Source organism: Chiloscyllium plagiosum, chromosome 12, assembly GCF_004010195.1.
Source record: "Chiloscyllium plagiosum isolate BGI_BamShark_2017 chromosome 12, ASM401019v2, whole genome shotgun sequence".
Classification (NCBI taxonomy): Eukaryota; Metazoa; Chordata; class Chondrichthyes; order Orectolobiformes; family Hemiscylliidae; genus Chiloscyllium; species Chiloscyllium plagiosum.
This window is the reverse complement of record NC_057721.1, coordinates 54,403,539-54,416,829: the sequence shown is the minus strand read 5'-3', so window position 1 is coordinate 54,416,829 and position 13,291 is coordinate 54,403,539. Positions and strand designations below refer to the sequence as shown.

Sequence of the window (13,291 nt, the reverse complement as noted above, 5' to 3'; positions counted from 1 at the left end):
CCCGACCGGCTTTGCGCTCCAACTTCGCTTCCGCCCAACACCCGCCGTTCTCTGCTTCCCGACCGGCTTTGCGCTCCGACTTCACTTCCGCCCAGCACCCGCCATTCTCTGCTACAAAAAAAGAGCTATCAACCAAGCCTGTGTTGATGTCTAGGAATGCCCTAAATTCCCAAGAGAAATACTCCACAAACTTATTATCCTTGAGGATAAAGGGATCCATTTGCCAGTACCTCGAACCCACTGTAACGTCCTTTATCTTAACCAACAGGTACACTGGAGCATGATCAGAGATGATAATATTACCAATCGTACAAGATGCCACCAAATCCAGGGGTCAGAAAAAAATCAATCATGGTATGGCATCTGTGCGGATTGGAGAAATACACAAAATCCCTGCCTGTAGGGTGGAGACGCCTCCAGACGTCCAACAACTCTAACTCCCTACACAGGCCCACTAACTGTTTAGTTTGTATAGAGGGTATCGAGGGACCTTTGGGCAACCTGTCTACTGTGGGATCCATGAGGCAGTTAAACTCTCCCCCTTTAATGATGTGCCAGGACTCGAGACTTATCAATTTAGAAAAAGCATCTACCAAAAATTTAAGGGGATGAGCTGGGAGACAATAAACATTTAAAACACCATATTTTTCCCCATTTATCAAGGCTTTAAGAATTACAAACCTCCCATGTGTGTCTTTAGCACACTCCAACAACTTAAATGGGAGATTCTTCTAAACCAATATAGCCACTCCCCTATTTCTGGTAGTAAATGATGAAAAATAAACTCGGTCAAAGCCATTCTGCTGTAATTTCAGATGCTCTTTGTCATCCAAGTGTGTCTCCTGTAACAAAGCAATATCCACCTTCTCCTTTCTATGATTCAAGATTACCTTCTTCCTCTTAATTGGTGAGTGACTTCCCTTGATATTCCAGGTTCACCATTTAATCAAATCAATAGCCATAATCTTCTACAATAACATTTAAATTCCAGAGAGGAGGAAGCCTTAGTGTCACATGATCCACCAAATATGGAAACTACATAAACTAAAACCACTACATCTAATAATCCGACAAAACTATTAAGAATAAAAAACAACAAAAACCAGAAAACAAACCAACATATAAAGCGCCAACAGCGCTGAGTAGGGGAACTCACCCCCTGTCCAGAGGGGGAACTACCCATCCCAAACTACCCATAAATAGGCATCTAACCATCCCAACGACCTTCACTTCTCCCAGCTAGAGCCGCATCGCAAACACAAGCAAAAAAGAGTAAGCACCCTATAGAATATCGATATGAATAAAAAAACATTTTCTTTAAAAAAAGGGGAATAAATACCCCACCCATCCTTCGGTATATCCTAACTTAGAAATTGAAAATGTACAGCTTAACCACTGTCAGACATAGTTTAAACCAAATTATTATCAATAGAGGAAAAAAATAGAAAAATAAAGCTCCAACCGGACTTCCTCCGTTCCTTTGACAGAATGATAAAGACATATCCAAACAACACTATTTATACAACTACAATTATTCAAATTAGGTTAGTTTGTCCACAAAGTCTCTTGCCTTCTCCAACGTGTCAAAGAGATGTATGGATCCATGTTAGGTGAACCGAAGCACTGCCGGATATCTCAGGGAGTACTGAATCCCAAGCTCCCTCAGTCTTCTCTTGACACCATTGTAAGATTTTGTTTCTGGATCACTGCCACTGAGAAGTCCTGAAAAACAAATGATCATAAAGCCCTTGTAAATTAGGGCCTTCAGATCCTTCCGCTGGACTCTGGAAGCCTCCATGACTCTCTCCTTATCCCATAACAATGGAACTGCACCAGGAGAGGATGAGGACGTTGACCCAGACCCGATCTCCGCGCTGCAACCCGGTGAGCCCTCTCTATCTTCAATCTTCTCATGCCAGTCTCCAGGTCAAGGAATTTCGGCAGCCAATCCTCAACAAATTCCGCAGGCCGCTCACCTTCCTTACTCTCAGGCAGATCGATGATCCGAATGTTTTTTCTCCTGACCCTATTCTCAAGATCATCCACTTAGTCATGCAAATTACGGACCTGAATTCCAGGATTTGGATCCGATCCTTGAATGAACTGACATCAGCTTCCACCGCTGTGACCCTGTGCTCCACCTCATCCGTCCTCTTCTCCAGGTCTCCCAGCTGCTGCTCATGCTTCTGCAGCATGAGAGATTGGAGCCAGCTTCTCTTCAATTTGCTTCCCCAATATCTCATGAGATTTCGAGAGCTGGTTCATCAGGGACTGGAAAGTAATCGACTCCGAGGATCCTGCAGGCTGAGCTGCAGACCCGGCCTCAGATTCTCCTCCACCCTTTTTCAGCATCTCTGGACGGCTGGAAATGCACAAAGTATAACACAGCCTGATAAATCATATTTATCCATGAAACAAAAGTAAATTTAACATAGTACATTTAAAAATATTGTTAATGCAGGGACAGAGGATCATCATCATACGTAAGGGAGACTCCCTCATTCCTGTTAAGCGAGTTATATCACATATTTTCTCTTGACATTCAAAATTCTTTATAATATCTAGCTTCTCTTCCAGTGTTATAATCTTTCCTTTGTGTTCACCACCCGCAATTTTATTACCAGGACCCTTCTTGCAAACATTCTTGTCACTATGCCCCTCCATTTTTTCAAAAGAAGGGATAATCTAGGAGTAGTGCACCTTTCACAGGAAGCTGTTCAGTGTATCTCTCTCAGAAAGCTGCTTTCTGTACAGTACCTCTCACAGAAAGAGCACATTCACAGAATGACACAAACATTGGTGCTGGTACTGACGGATGTGCAGAATGAAAAGTGCTAAACGACCACCACTGGAATTGTGTTATTGCTAAAAGACGTAAGCATTCTTGAAACTCCCAGTCCTTAATTCCTCAGCGACGTTATAAGCAAATCATGCTGCTGGAGCACTTATTATCTGAAAACTACCTGTATTAACCTCCTGGAATTGAAAGTGCAGATATTAAAAAGACAATTGGTATCTGCGTTAACATTCATATTTATTCTACTTAGTTACGAAAGTCAATTGGATAAAGATTTATAGGAGTGTGTTTTTCCAGTGCAGGGGAAGCAACGGGCTGCATCCACATTTAAATGATTTCTGGACACAGCCCAGTTTGTGGCTAGCTACACACACACAGACACACACAAAACATGGAGCTGAACAGCAAGTAAGACCAGCAAATGTTACAATTATCTCCAGCTCTGAAAGGCAATCCCTCTCTCTCAAAGGAAGCTGGAAGTAAATACAGGAGGATGCTGCTGAATTTGTTCAATTTGATTGGATATATTACTGTCAGGTGTTTTGAGGTACAGTGAAAAGTGATGCCTTATGTGCTTTAGAGACAGATCGTCCTATACAAGTGCATCAGGGTTACAGAACAGAGTGCAGGGTACAATGCAGCTATCGAGAAAGTGCAAAGCGATTAATATTAACATTAATGTAGGGAATCTAATTAAAGATGTCCATTCAAAAGTCTGATAACAGCAGGGAAGAAGTTGTTTTTGAAACTGTTCAGGTATATATACAAACTTTTATATCTTCTGCCTTCTGGAAGAGGGTGGCAGCAAGTATAATCAGAGTGGGAGGGGTCTTTGATTATGTCGGTTGCTTTCCTAAGTCAGTGGGAAGTGTGGATAGAGTCAGTGGATGAAAGGCTGGTTTCTGGATTGGCCTGGGCGGTGTTCACAACTCTCTGTAGTTACTTTTGATTTTGGGAAGAGCAGTTACCACACCACTCTCTGGTGAATATCTGTGTAGTCATTGCAAATGAGGAAATCAAGGACCTGGGCACAGAGAGGCTCTGTGGTGGAGGCCTTGTTCATGGAGGTGGGCAATGGAAAGACACCATATTTCCCAGGAGGTCAGGTACCCTCATGACACATCTCTGATGTTAATGGGGGCAGGTATCCAGGATGGTCGACACAGATGAAGGGCTTTTGCCCAAAACGTCGATTTCACTGCTCCTTGGATGCTGCCTGAACTGCTGTGCTCTTCCAGCACCACTAATCCAGTACCACAAAGATCTGGTAACAATGTTACAATAGGTTTAATGTCCTCACAATGCTGGCCAGTGTCAGTGCCTCTGTACGGCTTTACCTGAATAAACAACTCACTCCTCATGTTGATCAATGTGCCACATTCCCATTACTCATCCAGCAACATTTCATTAAACCCAGGGCTCACATGGAATAATTCCATGTTTTAACATTGATTCAGATACATTCCAGAGATCCCAGCCTCACTGCCACCTCTCCGTGTCTCCACATACCTTCAGCAATGCAGCAGTGGCAGGTATAACACTTGAACACAGTGCAATACAATCATTAACATCCTTCCCTTTCCTGTAGGACCATTCACAAACAGTAGGGAGCAGCAGAGAAGCAGTGGAATTAGGTGCAACTTCATTGTCTCAGTTCGATGAAGGAGATGGTGTTGAGCATCATAGGAATGCTGTCTCAGATACAGTAGCATCCAGACAGCTATGTCACTGGCCAACAGTGTGGAAAATTGCCCAAGTGTGTCACTTGCACAAAAACATGCGCAATCAGCCTACCCACAATCATCAGTAAAATGATAAAAGGTATCACCAGCAGTGTTATCAAGCAGCACTTCACTCAGCAATAATCTGTTCACTGAAGCCTGGCCTGGGTTTCACCATGACCATTCAAATCCTGACCTCATTATAGCCTTGGGTCAAGCATGGATAAAAGAGCTGAATTCTGGAGGTGAGGTGGGAGTGGCAGCCCTTAACATGATGAAGATATTCAACAAAGTGAGGCATCAAGGATCCCTAGCAAAACTGGAAGCAAACAGTATCGAGGGCAAACTCTCATGATTGAAGTCATACGTGGCATACAGAAAGATGGTCATGGTTGTTGGAGGTCAGTCATCTCAGCTTCAGGACATCTCTGCAAGTATTCTTCAGGGTAGTGTCCTAGGCCCAAACATCTGCTTCATCGGTGATCTTCCATCCAACATAAGATCAGAAGTAGGAACGTTCACTGATGATTGCACAATGCTCAGCACCTTTCACATCCTTGAATACTGAAACAGTTATTGTTCAAATGCAACACGAGCTGGTCAATATCCAGGCTTGGGCTGACAAGTGGAAAATAACCAGCACAAACAGAAGATGCTGGAAAAGCTCAGTACATCTGGTAGCATCTGTGAAGAGAAATCAGAGTTAACGTTTTGGGTCAAGTGATCCTTCCCCAGTTCTGTAGTTTTTTCAGTTTTTATTAAGTGTCAAATAACATTCACAACACACAAATGCAAGGTAACTCTAAGAAGTGACAATCTAACCATGCCTTGACATTCAGATAGCAGTACCATTAGAATCCCCCGCTATTGACATCTAACCCTGAGCAGGTAAACACCTGCAGCAAGTAACTTACCTCCTGAATCCCCAAAGCCTTTTCACCCATCTACAAGGTACAAGTCAGGCGTGTGATGGAATACTTCCCATCTGCCGAGATACGTGTAGCTCCAACAAAACTCAAGAAACAGCACCATTCAAGACACAGCAGCCCACTTGCTTGGCACCACATCCAAAAATTTTCATTCCCTCCTCCAGAGATGCTCAGTAGTACCAGTGTGCACTGTCAATAAGACACACTGTGGAAATTCACTGAAAGATAAAATTCATTTAAAGATCCTTAGGCAGCTCTTCCCAAATCCACAACCACATCCATTTAGAAGGACAAGGGCAGCAGATACATGGCAACACTACATATGACAAGACCCCCTCCAAAGCACTCACCTTCCTGATTTGGAAATATATCATTGTTCCTTCAGAGTTGTTTTGTCCTGAAAATCACTCCCGAGCATCATTGTGGGTCTACTTACAGTACATGGACTGCAGCAGTTCAAGAAGGCAGCTCATCACCACCATCTGAAGGGCAATTCGAGATGGCAATAAATGTTGGGCTACACAATGATGCCCTTATCCCATGGGTAAATAAAAAGAGAGAGACAATAAACCCCACACGAGGGATATGAAATGTGCAAACTCCACACGAGGGATATGAAATGTGCAAACTCCACACAGACAGTTGCCTGAGGCAGGAATTGAACCCAGATCTCTGGCGCTGTGAGGCAGCAGTGCTAACCACGGTACCACCGTGCCGCCCACAAACTGAGAGGTTCAATAAAATTAGAATCAGTACATGGTGAGGTGCTGGACAGGAGTGGGCTCCAGCCTGACCAAGCAGTAGGGGCATCGAGTGACCCCATGAAAGAGTTGTATGGTCGACAGGTAACCAAGCCCGGTCTACCTTGCCATTCCCATGGAGCTGCTGGCGGTAATTTTTGTTCTTTCTGGGCACTGCCCCAGCAACATGGCTATGTCTTCATCCAGTCATGGCCACCAGGCATAGCTTCACACCAATATTTTCATTATGGACACTCCCAAATGATTCTAGTGGCCCGGTCTACCTTGCCATTCCCACGGAGCTGCTGGCGGTAATTTTTGTTCTTTCTGGGCACTGCCCTGGCAACATGGCTATGTCTTCATCCAGTCATGGCCACCAGGCATAGCTTCACACCAATATTTTCATTATGGACACTCCCAAATGATTCTAGTGCAGTTCAGCCAGTATCTGGAGGTGACCTTTGCTCGGGACAATAACTATTGCTCCCCATAATAAAATGCCATCCTCTGTGGTGATCTGCTCTTGTCGGGTCTAGAAAGGTTGCAATTCTGGTTGTAATAGTGTTTTGTTTCCTCCATCACTACCAACTGTTTTGGTTTTGTCAGGACTGAATCGTATTGCATCCACATTCTGATATTGTTAATGGTGACTTGAAGGGTGTCTAGAAAGTTTAAAACCACAATGGACACTTCCAACGGTGACACCATCAGTGGTGTACCTGCCAGCAGGAGACAGCTCAAGGCATTTACTGCTTGGCTTCCCAGATGGTGTTCTAACTAGGAATTATACGCACTTACAATGAGAACCCACTGCTGAATTTGAACTGAAGCAATGGGCTGCATGGCCTTGGTCCTTTTGAATATCTCTAGCAGAGGTTTGTGGTCTGTTACAATTACATATTTACATCCATAACAGTATTGGTAGAGCTTTCTCACTCCAAAGATAACTGTGAAATCTTCCTTCTCTAACTTTGTGTATTTGCCTTCTGCATAGTCAAAGTCTGGGAAGCACATGCAATTGAGCATGCCTCTGCATTGGGTCATCAATGAGTGAATATTACCCAGATACCATACAAGGAGGTATCGCATGTTAACCCTAGATTGTGCTTTGGATCATAATTTGCTTAGATGATAGCTGCTTCTTCACTTCTCTGAAGGCTATGTCTTGGTTACAACACCATTTCCAAGTCTGACCCTTTTTCAATAGCTGATGTAAGTGTACCAGGATGGAGGCCAGGTTACATATGAACTTTCCATCATAATTCACCAATTCAAAGAAAGACCTAGGTTCCAGTACAGACGTGGGAGCTGGGGAACCTTTGATCACTCTCACTTTATCTTACACAAGTCTTGTTGACTCTGTAGCCCAAGTAGGTCATTTGGGGTCCCAGGAACACACATTTTTCCCTTCTAAGGCTGTCTATGAGAAATGTTTAAGCACTATGTTTAAGTTCTCTAAGTACTCTTCATTGGTCATTCCTGTTATTATCACATCATTCAGATAAGTGGCAACCATGGGTAGAACTTGTAAAATATTCTCAATCGTCCGCTGAAAAATAGCATCGACTGTTGATACTCCAAATGGCAGTCTCATTTATTGGTACAAACCTTTCTGGGTATTAATTAGTGCGTACTTCTGGGATTTCTCATCTAACCACAATAGCAAGTACACATGGCTCATGTCCAGCTTTGTCCCCCCATCAGCTTTGTGCATAAGTCCTCCATACAAGGGATTGGGTATTTATCAAGCTGCAAAAAGCAGTTGACCATTTGTTTAAAATCCCCACAAAAAGGCAAACCAACCCATCAGGCCTCACAATCGGTATGATTGTGCTGCCCATTTGCAAACTGGACTGGTTGGATCATTCTTTCACTTTCCAGCCTCCTGATTTCTGCTGCTACTTTAGCATTTACCATAAATGGTATTGGGTGGGCCTTACAGAATTGGGAATTGCTTCCTGGTCAACATGCAAGGGGACCTTGTCTCCTTTGATAGTTCCTCGACCTTCCTGAAACATTTCTGGGTATTTAAGTAGGACTTCTTTCAGGCAGCCATTTTCTAATCAAAAAATGTTGAGCTAATCAAAGAGAATGTTTGTCAACCAATTTCACCCCATCAGGCTTGAGCCTGAGCCTTTTACTACAATCAGTGGTAACTGAACCAGCTGCTTCTCATAGGCAGACCAGACCCTAAGCTTTACCCTTAATGTGTAAAGGTTCCCCGGTATCGGGTCTCAGTCTAGCCAATGTCTTATGCAAACTTAAGAGTTGCAGTCTACAGTGAATTTTGTTAAAGACTGGTTCAGCAATCATTGGTATAGTCACGGGTGGTATCAACCTCCATTAGAACCAGGTCACCATTTAACCATTTATCTTGATTGGTTGCGATTTGGATATTGCGAAACAGTTTAGCTGTTCAAGCTAGATGTAGGCGGATTTCCACAGTGTGAATTCTCCTGGATACTGGCCCATGAGTAATCTGACTCCATTTAGGAGTAGTGAGACTCTTTAGCTGTCTACAATGGTTTTCCAGCCCAGATTGTGAAGAAAATATTGACCATTCAGCCGAGGTTTGGCTTTGTTTTGGAGTTTTACTTTGAACTAACCTAGAATACCTCTGTTCAGAACATGGTCTGACTTTGGTGTCCCCAAAGCTCAGTCAGCCTGATGAGGGTGTCCACTTCCATTGGCTTATCCTGAACCTCTTCTGCTCCATTTGCCACATTTTCCAATGATAAAGCCAGTTGTAGTGCCTGTTTGAAGTCCAGTTGGGCTTCAGCTGTAGGCACTTTTGCAGGGTTACATCATTAATCCCACGTACCAAACGGGGTCTCAGCATCTCAATAAGAGTTAAACTAAAGTCACATGCCTTTCCAGTCACCTTAACCTTATCAAGAATCCCAATGAATTCCCCTGATTATAAAATTGCCGAATAAAACTGATAGTATCTCAGAATAACAGGAGTCTTGGGGTCATAATATTCCTTAGCTAAATCCATCAACTCTTGAAAGGTTTTAGTATTTCTTTGCCTCAGGGAAAGTCAGGCTCCTAATAATTGAAAACGCTGCAGGTTCACAAGCTGTCAGGAGAATTAGTCATTTCTTTTCATCTGCCCCAATGTCATTTGCCTGAAAAGAATGGACGTTCTTTTCACATCCAGGTCCCAGTTTTTGATGGCAGAATGAAATGAATCAAGCTTCCCAAATAGCAGCATGATGCTCGAAACGCTCATCCTGACTCAAAGATGACTGTCGCGAGTGAATTTCTTCAAGACTGCATTTTTTTTCTTTTATCATCACTGAAATAACTCCACAGAGGACAGTATCCTGTCACCAAGTTGCACTTTATTTACATGTGGAGAGTCCTCGACACTGGTCCTTCTCCCTCCTATCTGGCTGAACTCATTCAAATCACTTTTGTATGCATGTGAGAGAATGCATATGTGCATCTGTTGGGGTTTCCAAGAGGATGTGTGTGAGAGAATATCTGTGTGAGAGAGTGTGTGTGTGTTTGTGTGAATGCAAAAAGATATGTATTTATGTATCTGTGAGAGACTGTGTGTGAGTGTATGAGAGAGCATGTATGTGTGTGAGAGAGAGAGAGTATGCGCGTATTGTTTTGTTTGAGTTTGTACGAGAGGATGTATGTTTGAGTTTTTGTGTGAGAGCTTATGTGTAAGAAACAACGCAAGAGTGTGTGTGTGTTTGTGTGAGACTGTGACAGACGGAGATTGTGTGTATGCATGTGTGTGAGAAAGAGTCTGTGTGTGTGCATGCAAGAAGATGTGTGTGAGAGAGGATGTATGTGTGAGAGTGTGTGCAACAGGATGTGTATGTGTGGATGTGAGGGATGTGTATTTGAGATAATTTGTTCGTGTGTATGTGTGAGAGAGAGAGAGAGAGACAGAGTGTGTGTGTAATAGTATGTATGGGTGTATGGAAAAATGTGCATGAGAGAATGTGTATAAGTGTATGTGTGAGAGGATGTGTGTCTGTATGTGTATGAGAATCTGTGTCTATGAGAGAGAGCATGCATTAGTTTGTGTGTGTGTGTGAGACTGTGTGCTTATGTGAGACAGGATGTGTGTGAGAGTGAGTGACGGTGAAAGAAAGAGTATGTAAGAGAGAGGATGTGTGTAAATATGTAGCTGTGTTTGTGTGTATATATGTGAGAGTATGTATTTGTCTGTGCAAGAGAATGTGTGTGTATGTGAGAATGGTATGTCTGTGTGTGAGAGGATAAGTGTGTGTGACAGTTGTGTGTGTGTGCATGTGTGAGAGGGTAGTATGTTTGTAAGAGAGTGTGTTTGTTTGCTCAGTTTGAGTGAAGTGCACAGGTATTCATTTCTGGCCAGGTTTGTTGGACAAGTGTCAGACAGTGATATCCAGTATCAGTGGCAATACAGAGTCCAAAGGTATGAAGGTGTTATTTAAACTTTGAATCATATGATGATATTAAAACTCTGGTTAGAACTGATCTTGTAGAAATGTAATCATTTTACAGAAGGACACACATATGAAAGAAACACATCTATTTGATTCTTTATAATAATTCTGCTGGGATGTATATAATGAGGAAGGTAATGTGCTATGGTCATCTCCCAGGCATCTACAAATACTGCGTTAATGCCTGTGAACATCGTCCTCATCACTGAATCAATCTGATAAGCGTATCAGTCACTGTAATAGGCAAAAATCTGTGGTGGCTGTTCCCGGACATTGGCCGTCTTTACTACAACCAGTGTATCCGGATTCCTGTCGAGTAACTGGAGAATTGACCTCCTGACATTCTGTATTCTTCGAATATAGACTTCAACAGGAAAAGGGGTGAAATGGGCTGTTAAGGTAATGGCTATAACTGTGTTTTCTCCTCCTCTAATTTCATCCAGTACATTTGAAACATAATGCAGGTGTCTTGGAAAGGTGCGGAATTGGATGGGAAGACCATGAGGGAGAAATTCTACCACAATGTTGTTCTCCACGTTCACTGCAAGATGAGGACCAATCTTGATAGGATTACCAAGATCTGATGTTTTCAGACCTAAAACACAGAAAGTAGAATTGCATTACATTCTAACCCACAACATTGCTGATGTTAATGGACTTGAAAGTGGACGGCTTTCTCCTAAAGACAGCTGATCTCAAAATTTGTCTGCACGTTTTCCAGTCTGCTGTTCTAATGCATGAATTACAGACATGAAATGTACCTTAGTATCATGCAGCAAACGCAGACAAGCTGAGAAATAAGTACATACTTCCTGTATCTCATTAATTTGCTTTCAGCTATTGTATGACAATTTACATTTCCTCCCCTTAAACTCATGCGCCATTCTGCATTGAAGAGACAGCCAGACTGCTGACCTGTACCCAGTGTTGTAATGACTTTACAGTTAACAGTGTCAGATTTTTTCCTCTTCCCTGTAAAGGAATAGTTCTGAGGGCCTGAACAGAAATTAGAAACTAACTTTGTGGATTCACAGAGGTTAGAGCATCTGGGAGACTTTCATTATTAATTAAGCAACATTCAATCAGAATTTATTCAGAGTCAATTACTGATCACACAAAGAAAATTTCTACCTATACCAGGTGACCATATTGTACAAAAACAATCTATATTTCTGCAAAGTATCGCTCTGCAGTTCCAAAGCAACATAATTTCTTTCTTCAGAAGTGGAGTCTAACCAGAATCAAAATATTAATTGTATTTCTCTCCACAGATGCTGCTGTATCTTGGCTTTCTCCAGCACAGTCTGTGTTTGCAGCAAAATGATTAACAGAGACTGGATCAGATATTGACACATGATCCAGTCAGGGAGAGGACAGTAATGGACGAGGAATGGAGTTAGTGGCCTGAAAGTTAAAGCAAAACACATGAATGAGACAAATGATTAACTTGAGCGAGGAGGGGAAGCAATTCACAAAGTGAGAGAGAGCAGGAATCAGGGCTATGGTTGTGTCACTGTCAGAATTACTCCAGACCAGTTGTTAGAACTGCTTTAATCTGACATGTAAGAAATGCTACGAAACACAAACGGAAAAGAGAAATAATTCAGGGACTGTTATTGGGAGGGAGGTTGGAGCAGAGACTGGAACCAAAGTGACACAGGAAGCAGTGAGCAGGCTGCCTCAAAGATACTGAACCGTAAAGCTGTTTACTGCATTACCACCAACAAGAAACAATAACTTCCTTTATCCGAACACAGCCTTACAGATCTGTTTATAGGCACTGACCAAACAGAAGACAGAATTGGTTTCTTTCTGGATAAAACCTTTCAAGTTAGAAGCTCTGTCTTTGTGTTTTATTTTTGAAAAAATCCCAAATGCCTGCAGTTCTAATGTTAAAAAAGGAAGGCAAATGTTCCTGACAGAATTGATACAAAGCTCTCCGAAATCAATACTGCTTACAAAACACTTCTCTGCCGTAAGAATGTTTATTTCAGTCCAGACCGATTTCTTTCGACAAATTAGTGTCAAATGTAAAAGAAAGCCAATGTGACATCATTACTCCTTATTTGGTACAAATGCTGTAGAGAGACAGAAACCCCCTTAAGTACAAATTGCAATCTGAAACCTACAAAGCTGGAATTCCTGAAACAACACTCCGAAAGGAGGCGCAGCTAGTCATGGGGCAGCAACAAAAAAATGAAGGGACACAGATGGAAGCATACAGAGAAAAACAAAAAACTAGTAACACGGAATAATGATACACTGCACAGCACTCAACTTCAGTAAAATAAGAATGAAAACAATCACAGAGAACTGAAAAGCAAACACTGAACATTTTACTCAACAATGACAACTTAAACAACCTATTTACTGATCGAGTGATAGATGATCCCAAGAAGAAATGTCTGAAAATCTTTTTTGGTAACAAAAGGCTTTGCAGAATTAACTCATCCAGTCTTATAAATGATCTGAAAGATCCAGAAAAGGTCTGAAATATTCTTGAGAAGCAGCACAAGCTATGAACTAACTTTAGGATTAACAAACTCCGACTCATATCATATAGTGAACAGACTCAAGAGTCCCCTGACCGGTTTGTTAAACGATGCAAAGAGAAGTAAATGTGACTTTTCTGAGGAGGAGGAGTTGTTGAGGCCTCCAT

At 42.2% G+C, this 13,291-nt stretch overlaps 2 protein-coding genes across 2 annotated transcripts in view; both read right to left on the bottom strand.

The window, feature by feature from the left end:
• Positions 1 to 7,276, bottom strand: part of LOC122555518 (NXPE family member 3-like) — a 37,866-nt gene extending 30,590 nt beyond the window's left edge. Inside the window, exon 1 of the mRNA XM_043701541.1 lies at positions 6,986 to 7,276. Coding sequence (XP_043557476.1) covers positions 6,986 to 7,276 — 291 coding nt within the window. The remainder of the gene's footprint in view (positions 1 to 6,985) is intronic.
• A 3,183-nt stretch (positions 7,277 to 10,459) lies between these two features.
• LOC122555517 overlaps positions 10,460 to 13,291 on the bottom strand; it is a 126,456-nt gene continuing 123,624 nt past the window's right edge. The window contains 1 exon segment of the mRNA XM_043701540.1: positions 10,460 to 11,227. Within this exon segment, the coding sequence (XP_043557475.1) occupies positions 10,680 to 11,227 (548 nt within the window). The 3' untranslated portion in view covers positions 10,460 to 10,679.